We start from the raw sequence: 21,550 nt of genomic DNA on the forward strand, positions 1-21,550 counted from the left end.
TTCAGATGGCTGTTCCAAGCAAAACCTGCTGCATCAACACCTCTAAGCAACAAGTTCAAACAAAACGAGCAAGCTTTAGGCTTTCCAAGCAACAAATATCAAATTCAATACAAAACCCATAGACCGATACATGCTACAAAAGAACATCTATTAGCAACTAGAGACACATTATCAGATATCAGAGCTGTAAAGCAATAATGAAGGCAAGACAGGGGAGTTGTGTTGGAAAGCATAACGTACCATTATAAAAGAAGTGCCAGGAGAAGCAGGGCCCAGAGGGCTATCCACCATGCCCAGAACCATTCTCTCTGCCCAGTCTCACTGACAGGAAAGTTGGCCTGCCGTAAGAACCTCCTAATAACTCCTGCTAATGCTTCCTCACCTTCACTCTCAGAGAGAGCGCGTTTGAAAAATGGAAAATACTGTTAACACCTCATTCAGCTCCACTGGGTGGTCAGAGGGGAGGAGACAGAGACAAAGTCCAAAGAGCAGCAGAAGTCAGCTGTAATACTCAATCAACCAGCTTTCTACCCGAGAGCCCGAGTTAAAACACCACACGATCAGCGCAATAACTGTTTAATCTTTCCTGGCTCCTGGGAGCTTCACTTCCTGGCCCAGAGTGACAGTCATGTTCTACATGTTTACAGACTGCACAGTGAATGAGGGCTATATATCACAACAACCTGTCATAACTATGTGACTGTTTGCCAAACGAAAACTAACCCTCTGAAAGGCAGAGTAGGTGCATGATTTGCAACGTTTTGGCAGGACAATAACAAAAACACTGGTTATGAAAAGCGGGAAGGCCACGACTTCTGTTGTTATGTGGTTCTATTTAAGATATTAAAATGTGAGATGGAAATGTGAAAGTTAGCAACGGGAGAAAATATTTAGTCAAGGAAAAACAGGGTGGATGGGGCGTTACTTTTCTCTTATGCCAGGCCTCAGCTGAACAGCCTCACCTTGCCTGTTTTGAAAGCAAACAGGGCTAGAACAGCACAGCCATTGAGAGAGAGGAACCCTTTTCTGCCAGGAACTCGAGGGAAAAACAAGGCCACGGACACAAGTGTGGCGTCTACTTCAAACATAAGTTTCCCCAGAAATCTGCTTACAGGTTCCAGTAAACAGCAAAGACACTTTATAAATCGCTGGACCTTACACATTGTTAATTCAGATTCACATCTACTTTCCTATGTAGAACACATCCGTTTCTGTTAGTGGCCATTTTCAGTTGCATTTGTAAAATTTTAATAAAAGATCTCATAACTGTAAGCGGCAAACTGCATAAAGTTTAGCTCAGTTTAGCAGTTTATCGAATGGTCATATGTAACTTAAACATAATGTAAAACAAGTAGACCTCAACTGCCTTAACAGACGCACATATATCTTTGAACATTTACATTAGTCTAACACCTAAAGCAACACAACTGGGTACATCAAGCCTTTGAGCAGAACCACACATCATTCAGGAACTATTAGAAAACACAGGAGAGGAAACTATTTTTTATTTACTAATTTGGACACATAATTTAATATACGGATCATTTAACATCTACTGTAACTCCAATTATCTTAATTTCACCCTCAACTTGGTGGTACTCTATCAGTTATAATGTATGAAATGTCTCCATTTTCTATTTCAAACAACTTTTAAACACAGGCTTCACTGTGGTCTGGAGACTACAATACATCAGGCATTGTGTTAGTGTTGCTTGTATTGGATTTACTAGTCTCAACAAAAATCCACAGGGATGCAATGTTTTTAGGTTTTTCTACCATTGTATTTCAAACAAATGCTTGATTTTATCATACAATTATCAACTCATGAAGCCCGTGAAATGGATTAAAGCGGAGGGAATCCATTTGCACTCTTGACTATGGTACATGGGCCTGCACTTCTAAACCATACCAAGAGAGGGTGCTGATACTGTGCAATGTACAGCTGCTAAAACAACAGTTATAGTCCTGCAATGCTCAAAGTGCACACAATAGCAGAAACACTGAGATTTTGCGGAGGCCAGCAACAATGATGGTTAAATATACAAGTTCCGGGCACAAGGAGACAGGAATTCCAGATATGCTAACCACAACTGTAAAAACACAAGTCCACACACATGTAAAAACTCAACGCACATTCCAGCTAATTCAATATTTGTCAAAGAATACTCAAAAGCCTGCCAGATGCTATTTAGTGTCAGCCAAACCAGGGTGTTCAGTCTGTGGAACATTCACAGAGTAATGATAGCTCTGCAAGTCACTCAGTGAATTACAGTGGGAAGAATGAGAGTGCACAGGGAGTTCAGCCTGTGACCTCCACATTGTGCTGCTGCGTGCACCAATGGGAACTGAAGGCACAACAACTGGACCACATACGCAACTAGAGAGAGGATAAGCCTCTTGTGTGGTGCCTCACCTCATCGTACTCCTCTGGACAGCCCACAGCTCCATCCCCTGGACTGTAGTTTACATTGTAGAGCTGTGGCTCTGGACCTGTAGATATGAGAGGAAGAAGACTGGTTTAATGAGTGCAGAATAAACACATAAAGTCAAACAGCAAAGGAGGCTCAACAAACACAAGACTGGTGTTTATAATACCAACATCCATGTGCAAACAAACAGCCATTATGAAGAAAGGGGTTACCGGAGGTTATGGATTTAAGGAAATGTTTTATAAAATGTATCATAATAGTTCCAATAGACTGAAAATCCATTGTTACAGTGATACATTCTGCTTATCTATAAAATGTGTGACTTAAAAACCAAAACCCAACAATCAACATTTTTAATACTCAAAATAATAATGAGCCAACAATGTTGGATATTACTTTATTCTGTCCCACTTTCTGGTTAAGCATAGACCTGCTTGCCCTGTAAATATAATCTCAGATCAATTACCTGATACAGTATAATACTAATAAACAAATTTCATAATAACTGAGTGTTTTATATATATCAATTTAAAAATAGATTACAATGTTTTTTGTATATTTTTTAATTTCTAATTTAAATTAACATGAGCTTATTGTTAACAATGAAAACAGGGTAATTTTATCTACAGTAGTAAAAAGAAAATCCAAACGTAAATGATATATATATATATAATTTAAAATAGATCTAGATAAGGGAAGGAAAAGCATTTTGGGAAGACATTAAGTATATGCTGCCGTGTTTTTTCAGATAAGGTTTTCCATTTATTTTGCAAAGGAATAACAGTGTTTCCATCAGTGTTTGACAAACTGATATTTCTGCCTATAATGTGTTTGCTCAAGTATGCAATCAGCACATTTTGTGTCCTAGCTGACCTACTTGGGCACATTTACAGTCAGCAATTTAAGCGTGATGTGACAGTAAACATTATGTAACTTTTACACTCACATTTCAAGGGCTATAGAATGTCATGTAATAAGGGTATGGGCAAAATAAAACAATAAGAAGCAACCCATATCCAATTCAAATTTGTCAATACAGACCTCTGTTGAAAGCACCTGCAGACAAGCAATGTAACCTGAGACAGACCAACAAGATGGAGTCCCATCAGGCACTGTGGCTCCTGTAGCTAGTAAACAGAGCTGTGAATAGCACCCTACTGAGAGAATAGAACACAAACAGTGTTCTCCAAAGCTGCCAGTAGACCCAAGGGGTTTTGTGCCCCCGGTCTTATGTAACCCATTGCTCTTGATGACTCGTACACGTTGCTGGCCATTTAAGTAAAATGAGTCTGCACTGAATGGGCTGTGCAGGAGAAGCTGGCTTCTGTTTGAGCAACACACCTGCAGTCTCTTGGCGTGATGTCAAAATATCAGACGTAGATATTTTTCCAGACCAACGTTTGTTGATCCAGACATGCTACAGCCACTACAGCGGACAAGGCATTTCCATAGCCTGCAGGCCTGTCTTTATTAAAAGGTACACCTGCCAGTAACAAGTGGAGCAGAAATGACAAAAAAAGAACGAGGAGTGTAATGAAGTTTAATATTGAAACTAGAGAGCAGCTTGGGAGCTGGAAGAGTAGGTTTAGTGGTAGAGGGGGTGGCAACGGTGGTAGAGAACATGACATGGATCTAGTGGATCTAAAAATCAATAGTAAAGTGTCTGAAAAACTGGACCCCGCCTTTACGAGCATAGTGGAATTCTGTCAACAGTGTGTGAGTGACTTGGAGAGTTACAGTAGAGGTCTGATCTTCACACACTGATGGGAAACTGTCTTCCAGCAGGAAATATCTGATCTCCACATTGCTGACTACACAGAAAATACTAAAGAGAGGCAGAAAAAAATAGGACAGTGAGTAACAGGAACATGGGACAATGACCCGCGGCTGGATTGACATCATGGTTACAAGATATGTGCTTTAGCCAAACAAGCCACCAAAGAAAATCCAAACAAAACAATTATTTCAGGTTGCCTATGCTGTGAAATAGGCATCACACTAAAGGTTTCTGGCGATATATACTTTATATAAAAGCACAGCTTGTTTTGACAAATTTGTCAATATATACCAATACAGGCATGTCTGTGTTCTGTCAAGCTGACTTTACAACACAGCTTTGCAACTAGTGACAAGAAGAGAAACAAGGGAGAAACAGAGAGGACAGGGCAGAGAAAGGACAATAAATAATTTAGGTGAATAGGACTCTCTGCCCAAACCCCATCTCACTGCCACTCCAGCTCTGAAACCTTGCCAATAAGCCCATGAGGCTGTGCATCTCATGCTTTCCAGTGCATGATTTATTAATGGTCTGAGTAACCAGAGCTGTGCAACCCAGAAAGCCTTAGGAAAGAGTACAATCTATTGATTGGCTGGGTGGATTGAGGCAAGCGGCGGACTATTGCGGTGACGTCACCACAACCTGTACAGTATGTCAACACAACCAGTGTGTGCTGTAAACTGCCGAAGAGCTGAAACTCTCTGTAATGACGTCACTTTGGTGAGCATGGAAAATAGTTCATATTTAAACTCAATTTAAGATTTAGATTATATTAGATTTAGTGCTGAGGTGAAGCCTGAAAAACCTGGTGTCATAGACAGGATTATAAATTCTCATTTTGGAAGGGAAAATACAGTATGTGAGAACTTACAGCAGTTTTTAAATAGCATATAAAGTGGAAAAGGAGGACAGCAAAATGGTTAAAGAAAGAAAAGCAGCATTTTTAGTCCAGTTACAAAGAATTTGGGTCAGTCTTCTGCCTTTCCTTTCAAAATCCCTCACCTCAGCTGAGCAATGGATGTGAACATACTGTGTTGACAACAATACTGGGCGCCATGTGGAATGCAGAGAGATGGAGCCAGATGCAGGAGACTAAATGTAGGTACATGAATTTGCTGCTGAGGCGGAGGGTTTTTTACAGCAGAATTAGGTTAACGTCAGGTTAGCCAAAATAAAATAGAAATAGAAAGGAAAATTTGTTCTTGCACATGGAGTACTACAGGCAGATAAAATAACATCAGTATGTAGAAAATGGAGTTCACCATACATCACAGTTCTTTGATTAGTGATGAAAATATTAATATATCCAATAAAAACTTACTGCATTTTTTTATTTATTTATTTATTTTTTTTTATTTATTTTTTTTTACACATGACATATTTATGTCAGAATATTTTTAGTAGGTAGGTTTCACAAATCATTAAATGTAGAACCGCCAGAGTCTTAGACAACAGGTCAATTGAGTCCACAAAAAGGGGACGCTAGATAAAGAGGTTAAAGGGGAAACAATTAAAGACGAGTTTACTTACTACATGAAATAGCAGGTTCTGAATATAAGATTAAAACCACTTGGACACACACACACACACACACACAGTGTTAAAAAGTGATGACATCCGATGACTCACCTCCACCGCTAATTGCAGAGATTCCACGGTGGAAGTCTTCAAAACTGATCACTCCCAGGCCGCTGGGATCCAAAAACTTGGTCAGATCCTTCACCTGAAAGATAAAAGTAACACAACATTCAAAACTAATTTCATCATGGCAACAGAAGAAAATCACTCTCCATAACCCTATCATTTGTTCTGCCTGGATGCTTCAAAATGATGTCATAAATGATGTAAGGGGAAGTTTTCCGCACAAGGAGGCAAATGACATGACTGCAGTGTTTGCATACTGACTTCAATGGAAAAGCACATGCACAAGAATAAGCCAGTACTTGATCTGAACATAAATTACTTAAAACCACTAAGAATTCATTCTTAAGGTAATTTCCCTAACATGACAGTTTTACTGCAGAATTGCATGAATTACAGGAGCAAAAAGTCATCAATAAAAACAACTGATGACCTCCAGAATAAAATCAACTTTTGCAGACGGTGCAATAGTGCGTTTACAAGGATTTTCAAGTGTGCAAAGGGTACGGCCTTTATTCTCTTTGCATATGACAAGGGAGAAAAAAAAGGGACAAAATAAGCAAAGAAAAATGTTACTGAAAGCTTGACAGTTTCAGACAAAATTACAGATAAAGGGAAGATATGAAGACAGTTTACTCAATCAACAGAAAAATTCTTATTCTAAATGCATTTATTAAAATTCATGCATGTATAATAATTTGAAGCAATATAGCGTTTTGAGCACAGAAATGTTGCTGCACTCAGCTGTTAAATGGGTTACGTAAGTGCACCTACATTCTGTATATTCCTAGTCAGTAACTTGGCAACAAGAGGACGTGTGCTTCAGTAACTACAGGACCTCAGAGCATTAAAAAACAACAACAGTGCATCTTGGATCAACATTTTTTTTAGATTGAAAATTGACACCTAGTGTATGTGAAATGAAATCTAATCTGTACTGAGAGAGCCCTCACCTGTACAAATTCCTTGGCACATTGCCCCAGTTAATGCGCACTATCTAGTTTTCTGGCTCCCAAAGACCTGGGAACTAGATATGCGCCTGTATCTGCAGAATTATTGGTGGCGCCAAGCAATCAAAATCTATTTACACAAATAATAGACTAAGTCAAATGTCCTTCATCACGAAATTGCACTAACCCATTATTACAGTAGAATTTCAGGCGTGTATCACTGACAAAATCAGCTGGGAGGGAGCCTGAGAGTATGTCGGTTGAGGTTTCTGTGGTTTTGACTCACTTATTCCTTGAGAAAGTAAGCGCACAATGTGAACATGGTCATTTTACTGAGACTTTCATTCCATGTGCGCCTTCTCTCTTCTACACTTTTTATATCGGTTACACATAAAAACAAGTTGATGTGCTTAGCAACGCTGAGCTCCAACTCAGGAGGATGAGAAGGCTGAAACTCCTATTAAACTGACTCCGACAACCCCCGTGGCTTATGATCTTGGTTTGGTGAATTAAACACAGCTGTACTTAGTGTAAGGAGGGGAGTGGATGATCTCACTGAATGGTGGTTAACACTGCAATGTTAAGTTTAGCATGTGGAATCAAGGCTCATCAAACTTCCACCTCCGCTATGCTAAACCTTTCCATACAGCAGATTTGGTATTGGCTGAAGACGGGTTTGTGAGGAAACAGGGTCTTTCCAAGGATTGAACTTATTAAAATAAATCTGTGGCTGAGGTCAGTGGGAGGCGTTTGAATACAGCTTTTAGTTTTCCGTTTCACAATGTATCACAGTTCACATGTTCCATGCAGCTATTCAGAAACCCCTCTGCTGGGTGAGGTGAGAAAACGGAGGTGTGATTGGGGAATTAACTATGAGTGTCTATGGTCCTGATGACATTTTTACATAACTGTTATAATAGGCAGTGAATTAGTAGGATGGATGAACCACTGACAGCCAAAGCAACCAGAGCAATATAAACCTACTATACTGTGGAAGCTATCCATGGCCTACATCAGAGTTGTTAAGTCTGTGCAGCAGTGCCAGGCCCCTCAGGTCTTGTGAACAGAGCCTGCTGGCTATTCCTAGGTCTAACCTAAAAACTGAAAGGTGAAAGTGATTTCAGTTCAGTTGTATTTTGGCCACAAGACCCTGAAAAAGTCTCATTACAGCTGTTAAACTGTCCCCATTTTAACTGAATTAATTTACTTTGTTTAATGCTGTTAGAAGCACTGTGTTTTGCAATGGATTATCAATTTATGTTCTCATTCTTGTTTTGATTGTTACTGTGTACTCTATATTTGACCTGCTGACTGCCTCTTTTGTTTTCTTGCATGGGTCTTGCAGCATGCTTTACAATTACACAGAGTTTACTGGCATGAAGTTTAGGCAGACTAAAAGACTCTTTAAAATTACTTCTTGAAACTATTTTATAAATGGTAGTTTTTTCTGGATAAGTATTTATTTAAATATTTATTTAATTATTTTGTATTTGTCTCTGTCTTTTGTTGTTAATTTTTTTTTTACTGTTTTCTTCCCATTTAATAGTTATTTTAAAATAGCAGCCTTTGTTTTCAAAAGTGTAATTCACAGTATTATCATAAATCCTGTATTATGTACTGTATTATGTAATAATGTATAATAATTGTATCGTCACACCTAACAAGCACAGCCCTGAGAGACAGTTGTAAGGCAGATAGCAGCTTTACTGCTTAGCAGAGCAGTGAAGGCACTGTGGTTTTTCTGTTTCCTCTATTTGTGTCTAATCAGTGTCGGGGCATGCCTGACCGCCTCTACACAAACCGCTGTTGTGCATAACCTCATGGAGAAGAATACCCTTTGGTGAGAGTCTTTCCTGCAGGGGATTTCACAATATTTCCTAAATAAAACTCTGATAACCATGATCATAAGCCTAGTGGGTTTGCATAAGATGATGAAAAAGAAAAAAAAAAAAAAAGCAGATTTGTCTTTGGATATAAAACATTAACACACAAGTGAACTCAAGAGAGGGGATGTTTCAGGGCATGGGACATTCCATTGTGGATTAGAGGGGCAGTACATAAAAGCAGTGGGTGAGGGGAGGGAGGCTGCCTAAAGTAGGGTTGGGAGTGTCGACTGACAAGAGAGACATGACAACAATGCAGTTCAGTATGGCGTTTGTGCACAATCAAAACCAGTGAGTGAAACCAGTGAGTTGTGGTTAGAAAGATCTTTTTAACTGAATTCCCAGATTTTGCACATGCCTGCAGGACATTTCACATTTGATTGGACAGTTTTTTTTCCATCAAAAGGTAGAGTAGTAGTAGTAGGCACGCATAACAGCAGGTCAGCTTTAACCGCTCAAAGTGTCGCCAACAGTCAAGTAATATCACAAAACTACAGTAAATCAGATGGTTTCATGACACTGTCTTGACATCTAAACATCGCACGTCACAAATCTCAAAATGGTTCTCCTGAAAAAGATGTCTCACCCAGAAAAATGATAAAGCAGCAAGAAGAAGCAAGTCGTGGGTCTTCATAAGGGAACATCTATGATTTAACTCAAAGGAGTATGTTTGCTCTTGAAATAGGTTTGAAAGTTGGCATACAATAGACTGTATTTTGTCTTATGCTTTAAGATTCTACATTATATGACGCTTATATTCAAACCACACACAATGCAGTATGTGTGTATGCACATGGTAACTATCATATCCTGGAATAATTCTGGAGAAAACATTTGCATGCTCAGCATACAAGCACCAGCCGAACATGCATGCAAATACTTCTTGAATACCTTCCTGCTGTCTCTTGACAGGTTGCTGGGATATTTGCAAAGTGGTACAGGATAATACACATGCAGGTTTAGTTGCTAGCCCTCAACTAAACTATGACAATTTAAATACAAAATCTTACTGAAGAATGCCTGTTGTATATAAGCTTGGCAGAAAACAAGTAAAGCAGAATGATCTGTGAAGCTTGTAGATGTAATACAAAAATAACAACTAAACCAAACATTGTTTAATCACACTTAGATGATTCCTGCTAAAAAAAACAAACAAACATCCTGAGTGTAGCCCTTAACCCCACTTCAACTTGGCTTACATCCCTACTGGCAATCTAAACTTTGTATTGGTTTTTAAGTGGGTTATTTATGGATGTCCTCATGAATTAGTGTGACCTATTGACTGTTAAAATACTTGTGTTACTACCATGGTCCACAGTAAAATGTCACCAATCTGAGCAGCTCAGGTGTGGAGGTTATTCAAATCACTTTTAAGCAAGCACATGTATTCTTTACTGATATGAGAATAATGAACCATTTGCTACATCAGCAAAGAAACAATCAGCACTCTGACTTCAGAGAGCTGCATGTAAGCCTTGTTAGATCAGACCTGACTTTCCCACTGCCTCTTGAGTTCAGCTAATGAATGCCAAATCCACTAAAAGGTTACATGCATTATATAACACAAATTCTGAAGATAAGTCTGTGTGCTGCCTGCTTACTTATTGTAAAGGTGAAAGGCAAACAAGCCAAATTCTCTGTCTCGCTCTCTCTGATCACAAAAGGACAGAAATCTGAGAAGAGTTTCCTGTAAGGGCACAAATTAGTTCCTGCAGCTCTCGGAAACCAGATATGTGATAGATAAACACAAAGAAAGACGCACAAGTCATCAATCTGCACAATCTGGTTAGTAGTCCAAGGAAAACCTTTAAGAAACAAAGATCCAAAGGAAACAGCTGGAATCTAGATACTTGGGAGGTTGAGCAGGATAACTCCACCAGAAACCAAACCGTATGGAATAACAGTTAAACAGACCACACCTATAAAAGAAAATCAACTCCCAGTGTCATGTAAATGTATCACCTTTAGCACTGCCTAGCAAAACAACAGGTGGAATTGATTTACATTAGACTAACATGACAAAAGCTTCGCTCCTCTGTCCCTAAAAACAAGGTCATGGGCAGTTGGTGGACGGCACCCAAACCATGGAGTCCCTCTGACTCAGGAAAATACATTTTACTCTTAATCCTTCACAATTCCCTGCCTGGGGATCCACAGATACCTACGGCTAGACACGGGACAGATCGGGGGCAAAAGAAGCGCTTTGAACTGGGAGATAAGGGATTAAAAAGCATTAGTGAGCCAGCATTACAATCTCTGTGTGGAGTACCAACAAGTACCCATCCTCACCCAAAGGCCTTGTTCTAAGTTCATTGAAAAGAGTTTAAATTAAGTTGGTTAATATATTCTAAAATAATTATTGATATCAGCCTTGTATCTAAATCAACATTTAAAAACAAGAAGGGACATATTTTTCAAATTACAAATGTTGTAGTGTAACAAGATAATTCTTATTGCTTCATGAAGAAATAGAGACAATTATAGAGATAAATGAGTTGAAAAAGATATGTAATACATGCTCGTCGGGGCACACTTGACAGTTATGCTTATTTCAGTTACCAGTAAGGTTACATCATCATTTGCATCCATCCCTTTACTGTTATTTGCAAATGGTGTGATCACTTGCTGAAGCTCAGTCTGATTCTTGTAAATATTTAGACAGGCATACAGACAAGCACGTCTGACAGGAAAAGAAACTGACATCGTTTTTACTCCAGAGCGTGTAACACCTACGCCAAACTCTTACTTTAACTTTCGGTTAAAGATGAGACCAACACCTTACCCCACCATGCTCAAAGGATCTAGTTAATACAGTTTAGTCAATAACTTCACACAGGGAAAAAGCAATGGCAAATTCTAATGGACTGATGAGAAGCAAACAGGCTCTCTTCCCTTTTACTGCTCATATAGAAAAATGCTGATTCACTAAGTAAGACTATCAATTAGAATTTAATCGATTTAAGTTACAATACGTCATTGCCTTGCAAGTAACAGTGAAACTATTTCACAGAATGTGGAAAGCCTGGTGCCAAGGTATATGCAACAAATGGGTGAGGGTCACGGGTGGAGTGAGACACATCAGCCATTTGACAAGAGATTATCCCCAAACCACAGGAAAATGCAAATGTGAGGATGGGTGTTTGTCATTTGACATATGGAGGAGCGCCAGGCCTGACAGAATTCATTAAAGCCAATATGCTTGACAGACTTATCTGGATGATAACCCAAATCTCATGGCTCTTGAACACTCACTAAATATAGATGACAAACTAATCCAGGCATGGCTTTAATAATATGCCGCGGCATTAGCCAAATCTATTACACCAAATGCTGAGAGCTGCTTTGTCGAAAACACACCAGCACCCAAGCAGGGGTCATTTACCTCTGCTCCAGTACATGTCATAATCAGGGTCCAATTTTAGAAACAACATACTTTAGGCTATATATAAATTGTATCAATAGCACAACGTTAACATCTATATGCAAATTTTACATTCACACTGAGACCTTATTTACTTTCTTTACTTCTAACAATAGTGAGTTTCAAATAGATTTTGATCCTTAACAACTTGAAATACTGATAGCAAAGTGACATCAGCCAGATGGATTTCAGTTGACTGAATTAAGCAGGCTTTTTGCAGGAAGCTCTCTGAGGTTCAGCAGGAAATCAATAATAAATAATTTACGTATATGGAGCTTTATATGGTTTTACACAGAACTTCACTCAGCATGAATTTCCCAGTAGCTGCAAGTTCAACACAATGAAATCAATAGAAAAATAAGGCATCTCACCTGATCGGCCCCATAGGCAGCAGCAAACTCCATAAACTCCTCAATACGAACGAAGCCATCTCCATCTTGGTCTAAAGCATCGAAAACAGCTTTTAGAGGAGAGACATCTTCCTCCCTTGTAGTCACAGCTGAGACCATTGGCAGTGAGTCATCTACCACCATCTTAGAGAGGGAAATTGTCTCCACTGTTTGCTCACTAGTCCATCCAGCCTCAGGAGAAGAAGTGTGTAAGTCCTGAACTGAAAAATCAAAAGATGCCACTTCATGACAATCTGATCCTTGGAGCTGGTTAGTGTCTGTCAACCTCTCCTCTTCCCTCTGTTCGGTTGTCGGATCAGGAACACATCCATTCTGTACACCCTCCTGTGGTTTCAAGTCCCAAGTTTCCTCATCATGGACCTCATCAGCAGTCAAGCACAGATCCAAAGCCATTGCCTCATTCCCCTGATGTTTGGCTTCAGAACAAATCTTGTCTTCCATCAAATCCTTAGACTCATTTTCCACAGAGTAACTCCCACTGGTGAAACCACCCTGGATGAAGGCATCTTCAGCCAGAGGCACTGTCAGTGATGAAGGTTCAGCTGACAAACTCAGAGCAAATGAGTCATTCTCACCTTGTTGCTCTGAAGTCACATTTCCAATTGCAGTAGCTCCTGCATGTTCCACCTCCGACTCCTCTGTTGATAAATGTAATGGCACACCTGTGCAGATAACAGAGGAAGGAGTGGCAGGGCACAGGCTCAGACTGCTGTCACAATCTGGAACCTCTAAATCCAACAAAGGCACAGATCCTTCGTAACAGTCCAGTTGCGTGCTCATGTGGTTGTGCGGGAGGCGGTCCTCAGGTAAACCTTGCAGGGTAGTGCTACAGGTTACAGTCACTTGATCAGGGAATAAACCTTTGTCTTCGGTTACAGGTGACAAAGTCTCCCTGTTCTGTGAGGGAGGGAGACCTGCCTGCTCCTCTTCTGACAGGTCTACCAGCTCCTCACTGACACCCTGTGGGTTCAACGCACCTGAGGACTCTGGGGGGAGACAAGAGTGGTCATTTGAGAGGAGATCTACCAACAAAAATAGATCCCCTGTGTTGGTCTCGGAAAATTTCGATGGAGAGACCGGTACACTGAGGCTTATTAGCTCAGCCTGACTACTGAGGGCATTTGAGCTCTCAAGAGGGTGCTCCTGTGTCAGACTCAGTTCATCACTGGCAGAGTTTTTCCCAACCACATCAGTGAGTTTGGGAGAAAATAGCCATGACAAAGTGCAGTCACTCATTTCATCAGGTCCCTCAGTTTTCTCTGTGAGGGACAATTCCTCTATATGAGTACAATGGAGAGAAGTTTGGGAAATAGTGGACTGATCTCCCTTAAACTGCAAATCTCCATAAGAAAGATTAGAGATATTTAAGAGGTTGTCCAACTCTACTGGATTGTCCTGGAAAATATTTTCTTCTTCACTTTGTTGGGATGTTGGATCCTGGTCCCCATTTCTGAAATCCAAACCTGTCTGGCCACTCTTGTTTGGACAGAGCACACCTCCATTGTCTGAATCCAGTGTGTGAAATCCAAGAGGAAATGGCTGTTCTGACTCCCACTGTGTGTGCCCCAAAGGGCCAGACAGAACTGTCGGCTCCATTTATATTGGCTGTTCCACTTTGCAAACTTGAGAAAGCTTGTGACGCCTTATCTCACGGCTGCTGTCAAGATACAGTTCTTCAGTTTTAATGCCATGTTTTTAAATGGCACTATACATCTCCAGTGAAATTAATGTGTCGAATTCCTCCAAGCATTGTCTACCTCTGACATTTAAAAAACGCTAACATGTATTGTGATTTTATAAATAATAGTATAAGGTAGGCTAGTAGGGGTAGTTTCAAAAAGCTAGGTAGGTTTAGAAAAAAATGTCAGTCAGGCAACGGATTAACAAATTGCATTTGTTTTAACTTTAGTGGTTGCCATCCACATCTCGACAAGTGTTACCTAACGTTAAACTCAAAATTCATATTAATGTCTCAGCCGTACTGAATATCGTACTGATGTAAAAGTGTTTTGACTCACTATGTCCCTTCCTGTCATGGCAGGTCCACTCCTGGTTGTTGCCCAATGTTTCGGCTTTAGCACATCCAACGTCAACATGCTTCACTTCTGCCTGAAAGCTGGCAAGTCACCGAAGTTAAATCTCAAAACTGAACTGACAAAAACGTCTGACTCTCTGCTCGTGAGCCAATTTGAAACAATACAAATCAACGCGTTAAGTCACCAGTGTTTGTCAACATTAGCTTTCTTAACCGATTATCTTATGTTATCCATGGCAAGCTAATTTGCTGAGGAGCCGACAGGGCAGCGAGGAAACGATGTGGCCAGTGTTACTCAAACCTAAATTAACCTCTAGCTATAATGTTAACCCTCTCATTACAAGGCAGTTTACTAAATATAACACCGACTGTCAAAACCTTTCCAATGCATTTATGCTAGCAACTAACGTTAACTCCTCCTTCGAGCATCCCACTTCTTTCGTGCCATTGGACAGGGAAGCTGCTAACTGACTAGCTAGCGAAATTAGCCTATTAGCTAGCCAAGACGCCAAACAGCCCAGCTACCACCTCTCTCAGTTAAATTGAACCATGTGGTCGCTTCAATATTCCACGGTTTAAGAGGTAACTACGGAAAGTGTCGCCTCTGTGATAGTCGAAGATTATGTGTTCATTTCGATGCCGTTTTCCAGCGGCAATCCACCTGTGTCAGGAACAAGACAGGCCAGACGAGTGACGAGACGAAACCGTTCTTTCCTCCTCAAATTCTTCTTTTATTCTCGTCTCAAAAAACACATCGGTCACAGCGTCCCTCTTCGAAACCCATAACGACACGAAAAGGGTAATAAATAAGGCCAAAAAGCTCCGTCATTTGGCAGTCAGTCCACTGATGTTGATCGCAGACACCGAAAGCTCTCGCATCAGCATCAGCAGTGTCCCGTCCTCCTCCTCCTCCTCCTCCTCCTCCTCCTCCAGCCGCATACACACCACTGACGTTTCACGCAAGCGTACAAAACACCCCGCAGTATCATTGGCTTTAAAGCAGTTATCAATTGGGACCTTATGATTTGTGTTTATGCATAAACCCCATGGCTAATATTCAAAACATTGTCCTGCACTCGTATGTCGGACAACGGCAGTATTTTACGTAAGCAGCCCCTCACACGGAGGTCAAAGTTCAGGGGCAGCTAGCGGAGCTTTCGGATGACCGGGATAGGGGTGTCTTGCTCAGTGACACTTCAGCAGGGGAGATGTTTGTCTGTGAAACCACCAGGTTTACCATTTAAAGGACTGTTTCTGTAAGCATTAATTTCAAAGCAGTTGAAATAAAATTAGTTATAAACCAATACGACACAGTTGAAGAACTTAAGTGGACAGAGATTTTTAATTTTGAGAAAATAGTCAGTGAGAATAGTCACTGTTAAATGGTTGCAATTGTAATGTTTTGGCGCCCCCATCTGACTTACAGCGGTGTAGATTTTCTTCAAAGTTTGCAATTGCCGGATCTCATTTTGGTCATCCAATCCAGTGGATCCCAACCTTTGTGGTTTGTGATCCCTTAGAACTAATTATAATCGACCTATGACCTTCTGACTAGCCTTCTGACTAACCAAAGACTGACTTTTTCTCCTAAAATTGTTTCACTTATTTTAAGGGGCCTGAAGAATTCAGTATCCAAAATTTCAGAAGAAAAAAAGCAAAAATAAATAAAAATTGAAAAAAGACACAAAACATTTTGGGGTTTTATTTTGTTTCTTTTTTTCCTTCAATCAACCCTCAGATGTGGGGTCCTGACCCCTAAGTAGGGACCCACTAATTTAATCTATCTGATTTGCGGTCTGCTCCTTCCTACAGGTACAATTCAAGCTTCAGTGATCAAGGAAAATGCATAACCAGTCAAACAGCAATCAGAGGACAAGGAGACAGTTGTCTGTACATTTGCAAAGAAACAAATTACTTGCAAAAGTAAATGCAAACAGTAGTCACCATTAACTGTAATTATAAAAGTTTTAACAATAAATGAAAGATACTGAAAAATCATATTAAATGGCATGTAATAAACATGACTACATGAAATGCATGATGACAATACACAGCACTAATGTGTGAGAAATCCTCTAATTGTTATCTAATTTGATCCATTACTAAGATTGTAAACAAATATAATACAGCACATATAGTATGTTAGTGTTCAACTCCTCGAGCCACTTAGCAATACACTCTTAAGGCAACAGTGGGTGAGATAAACCACAAATACTGTACTACAGATGCCCCCTAAATTACTCTTTTCAGCATTTACTTGTCACTTTTCTTCTCAGATGACCAATAACCTGAAAGAGAGACAGGTGGATTACTATGGGTTATACTGTATTCCTGTCATTTTAACAATCTCTTTAACTTTAATACTCTAAATCAGAGATGACACAATGCACTGCATACATTCTCAGTCATACTGTCTCTCCACATGGAACTCAAGCTGCGCCTCCTCCTACACACCTGGGTCAGGAGGAGGCCAGGGGAGCCCCTGTTCAGAGTTTAGCAGATTTAGAGTAGGCTATACCCATCAGCATGGAGACGTCGTTGGCTGAGGTCAGCCACGCCCCGCCGTCTGCCACCAGGATGGCTCCAGTCACATAGGAGGAGGCCTGGCTGGCCAAGAAAAGAATGCAGTGGGCCATCTCTGTCTTGTTGCCTGCTCGCTGCAAAGGAATGGACTGGAACGCACCAGCAGCCTCCACTCTGGGACCACCTGAGGGATTAAAAAATAAATAAATCCATGCTCAGATACTCTTACACTGTTATACTGTACATCAGTGGCTCCTAACGTTTTAGTCTGACATACCCCCACATCCCTGTCAGTTGAGCTCAAGTACCCCTTCACTGGCACCATACGTTATATTCCAAATGTGTCCTTATGAATGTATTATAACTTATAATGTAATTATATAAAAGTGGTTATTGTTACAATATTTTTTTTCATACATTTGAATTCGTACTACAACCACATGTAGCAGCTGGACATTTCAACTGTTACTTTTAGCTAACATTTCCACTGTTTATCCATTACTTTTAGCTAACACTTCAACTGTTTATCCATTACTTTTAGCTAACATTTCGACTGTTTATCCATTACTTCTGGCTAACTATTTCAAATGCTTATTCAGTACTTTTAGCTAACATTTCAATTGTTTATCATTAATTTCCATTTTTTGAGTTATTTGAGTTTAGTTGAGTTAATTAGTTGAGTTTTCCACATAGGCCTACCACCTGGCGACTGCAGAGGGACCCACTGGGGTACAAGTACCTGTTTGGGAACTGTGATGTTTAAGGAATTCAAAGGCAATCCGTATGATGAAAAGTGTTGTAATGTTCTTTTTTTTGTGTGCATCAACATGCTTAAATCTTTACCCAGTCTGCGGAAGCCCTCTGTGCCAGAGACAGGACCTGGAGCCACAGTATTGACTCTCACCCCACTGGGCCCCCACTCCACAGCCAGGTGCTTGGTCATGGCATCTGGGGACAGGAGAGGCAACACTGAGTCATTCTATTCTTATTTTGATATGATTACACAACAGTAAAAAAGCTCTTACCATTTGCAGCCTTAGCAGAGCCAGCATGCACCTGGAGGCCCTGTCCCCTGTATCCAAGTGTTGCAGAGATGTTGACTATGTTGCCACCATGATTCTGCACACAGAAATTAATCAAAATCAATGCAATGATTAAACAATCAAATCAGCTTCAGAGCACAGAGGCAGCAGTTTAAATCCCATTTAAAGATGACAAGGCCTTCAGTAATCTGTAATCTTTACTGTCCTCTTTTGGTGACCAGAGTGAATTGCAGAGAATGATTTCTTATTGAAAGTTATTGATCAATAACCCAATTATGTTCCTGCAGATACAATATTATTGTAATTTCTGTGCTATGGGGTAATAAACAATTTACTTATGGCTTCTTAACTTGAAACTGAGAAATATTGCGCCACACAGACAGAAAAATGTACTGTACCTGGAACCACTTCTCATAAACCACCTTGCTGGTGTTGAATGTACCCATAGTGTCTATCTCCATTACTGTCTTGAAGGCATTGAAGGAGAGTGAGGCAGCCGGGCAGAGAAAGTTTCCAGCAGCATCTGTCAAAAACAGCACCGTGACTTTAACCATAGCCAAAATTATGACAAATGATAAACTAAATTCCTATGCAAAACAGGCAAAAGAGTTGAATATTCCATTAAGGTTTTATAAATGTTTCATTAAAGCTATAAATGCATTAACTATGTGGTACATTAATGAAATAGAGATCACCTTGCATAGGTGATCTGCATTTAATTTGATAACTTAAGTAATGATCTTGTTGTGACGTAGAGGGGAGTAGGGTGCAAAGATAGATAAAATAGATGCAGCATTAGAAAAGTTGATGATTAAACCAAAACCTTTCACACTTAACCTTTGTTTAAAGTACATTTGCACTTATTCACTCTACATACACCTTCAAATGTATTTGCACCTATGTTGGCAGGATGCATTGTGTAATGACAGAGTGTGAAGGCGAGAGACTGCCGGCAGCACACAAACTCAGTAATCATTAGCACAAAAACATATTTTTAGGCTTGTTTCTAAGAGGTCACATACTGTTTATAAGGATGTCTATGCGGCCCAACTCTTTCAGTGTCTCATCCACAGCAGCTGCGATGCTCTCAGGCTGCCTCACATCTATACATAAAGGGAGACAGCGGCGTCCTGACACAGCAGACAGCTTTTTAGCTGCCTAGGGAGACACATAATCATGAGGCCAACACATTAACATTTAGTTACGGTGTAAGATATATAATTTAGGATTGTGGAAATTATGTAAGAGGAATAACTTCTTTGAGCTTGTCCAAGTTCCTGCTCGCAATCACTGTGTCACAGCCATGCCTGAAAGAAAACAAAGAAATATAACAATGTGGAGAGAAAAAGAGACAACAATAAAGAGCACATGCTGCATTTTGTTGAGTAGAACATGAATATGTAATAATATAGTAATGTAAATAAGGCTGATAGGGAGACAGAGGGAGTAACTCATGATGAAACAGGTGGGACAGAGAGTGAGGGACAGGAGACAGTTAATACAAGGTCAAAAATGTGCTAAAAGGCCACAGGCACACAAAACGAGGAAGACAGCCAGGGACACCAACAGATACAGTTACAAGATGTGCCGCTTATTTCTGCAACATGAGTAAATTATTGAACTATTTCAACTTTGTCACACAAGCAAAATTATGAAAGTCAGACGGTCAGATAACACAAGCAGAAGATTTAAAGTGCACCTACAAACTATCTCACTCACACATTTTACTGTTTTAGAGTAATAGTAATGACATAAAGCTGACAGAGCATTGATTCTACATGTTACAGATTTGTTCTTATACTATATATGCACCAATAATGTCTATGAATGTGAAATTTGACTAAATATTGACATTTCTGCAAGGGCATGTTATGGAGAAACAAACAGGTAATCCTCTCACCTCATGAAGATTTCAGCTATCCTGAATCCAATTCCAGATCCACCACCTGTGATAAAGGCAACCTGATCTCTGAAAAATAAAGTGCAAACCTTCAAAGGTCACTTCATGAAATTTACAGTGACAAACATGTCAACATTTATTTACAGACAGCTGTGTGAATGCAGTAAAGCCATAAGATCACACCAGGCAATAGGAAAACCATTTAAAAGCACACATTTTCAAACGTACTTTAGTAAATCTGGACTGTAGATGTGTGTGTACGAAGTCAGGCACTCGTCTGTACCAACATCTTCGGGCAGCAGCTCTCCTTTTCTCTGTGGCTCTGCCATGCTGATGAACAATGCATGTCAAATAGATGCAATCACACTGTCATTGCCAAAATCACAATGCAGTAAATGACATGTCTGTAAATGCAGGAGTTGCACAAAATAACAGAAACACTATACAATACAATAGCCCTCTGCAGCAGTTTGGTGAGGATCAGGATTGACAGATATTTAAATTAAAGTAAAAGGCAGTTTTTACTGTGTTTCAGTAATTGTTGGTAAGACTTGCTTCCATTTTTACTCTTTTTTTTTTTGAAGCACTTGTGGTCACATGCTGTCGTGCTTTTTGTGACTTAACCTGTGCCACATTACAGAATTTAAAATAAATCACAGTGACAGTGGCAGCAACTGTACAGCAGTCATGTCAAACAACTCTAACAGATTCGGCAGTATTCTGGGTGAGTTTGCCTCACAACACTGCATCTCAAGGCTTTAAAGGCTCGAATCTACTGCCACTCTTCCTGGGCCTCCACACAGAGGTCTGCCATACTGTACGCTACTGTGGGGGGTGTTTCTGTTGTTTTGTCTATCCCTGTAAACATATTCAAAGTTAGTCTACTGCTTTCTACAGCAAGCAGTGTACCAACAGCCTTTAACTGTCGGGACTTCACTTCTAGCAGCTGTCGTATTAACATTACCTGCTGAAGAAAAAAAAATAAGCTAGTTTTGTAGCGCTGAAAGAAGAACCGTCCAACTCCTCTGAGATGAAACACGAGCCGTAAACGAAGCACGTCTCTAAATCAGACGAAGATCCTTTACATTTATTCCTCAGCCATTAGGGGTTTTACTCAGGAGAAACTATTTGTACCTTGGACGCTTGCGTTTTCGCTGTCCTTTAGTGATGCATTATGGGCAATGAAGTCCGTCCCCGGTGCGTTCAAGAGCACACATATCTCACCGTCCAAACCTATACTCGTTTGTTTTAAGACAGAAAATGTAATCATGGGAAGAATATACAAATAAAGCAGGGTTAAAATTTTGAAAATACTGTGAGCACAAGACTTTAGAGGTCAGGACTGATTTGATTCATGCCAGAAAGAGAAAGTATATCAGACAACATCATGCTCTAGGGACTGTAAAGTCTTCGACAATCTGGAGAGCAAAAGAAAACCCAGTGATTCTGTTGCTCATCTACATTAACCATCATCTTCTAGGATGGCACCAGCGAGGGCCTCCACTGGTAAACCAACACTGAAATAAATGATCCAGGGT

The 21,550-nt window shown here is 40.1% G+C and overlaps 2 protein-coding genes across 5 annotated transcripts in view; both read right to left on the reverse strand.

Annotated features, from left to right (window-relative positions):
* rab11fip3 (RAB11 family interacting protein 3 (class II)) overlaps positions 1–15,469 on the reverse strand; it is a 29,436-nt gene extending 13,967 nt beyond the window's left edge. The window contains exons 1-3 of one of the 3 annotated variants that reach the window (XM_044178555.1): positions 12,473–15,469; positions 5,836–5,929; positions 2,414–2,490 (exon numbers count right to left, since the gene is read on the reverse strand). In XM_044178555.1, coding sequence (XP_044034490.1) covers positions 2,414–2,490; positions 5,836–5,929; positions 12,473–14,107 — 1,806 coding nt within the window. In that variant the 5' untranslated portion in view covers positions 14,108–15,469. Of the gene's footprint in view, positions 1–240; positions 437–2,413; positions 2,491–5,835; positions 5,930–12,472 lie in introns of those variants that run through there. The other 2 variants (XM_044178556.1, XM_044178557.1) reach the window with 2 other exon arrangements.
* A 764-nt stretch (positions 15,470–16,233) lies between these two features.
* Positions 16,234–21,188, reverse strand: decr2 (2,4-dienoyl CoA reductase 2, peroxisomal). Of its 2 annotated transcripts, none has more exons than XM_044178558.1 (10): positions 20,977–21,188; positions 20,241–20,342; positions 20,013–20,081; positions 19,368–19,419; positions 19,135–19,270; positions 18,511–18,635; positions 18,095–18,188; positions 17,913–18,017; positions 17,065–17,253; positions 16,234–16,834 (listed from the first exon to the last, which is right to left on the reverse strand). In XM_044178558.1, the coding sequence occupies exons 2-10, from the start codon at positions 20,339–20,341 to the stop codon at positions 16,800–16,802; spliced, it is 906 nt and encodes a 301-aa protein (XP_044034493.1). In that variant the 5' UTR covers position 20,342; positions 20,977–21,188; the 3' UTR covers positions 16,234–16,799. The 2 variants fall into 2 exon arrangements, with proteins under 2 accessions (XP_044034493.1, XP_044034494.1); XM_044178559.1 differs by having other exon boundaries at positions 17,001–17,253.
* Between the last annotated feature and the right edge of the window lie 362 nt (positions 21,189–21,550).

This window comes from Siniperca chuatsi, linkage group LG20 (genome assembly GCF_020085105.1).
Source record: "Siniperca chuatsi isolate FFG_IHB_CAS linkage group LG20, ASM2008510v1, whole genome shotgun sequence".
NCBI classification, from domain to species: domain Eukaryota; kingdom Metazoa; phylum Chordata; class Actinopteri; order Centrarchiformes; family Sinipercidae; genus Siniperca; species Siniperca chuatsi.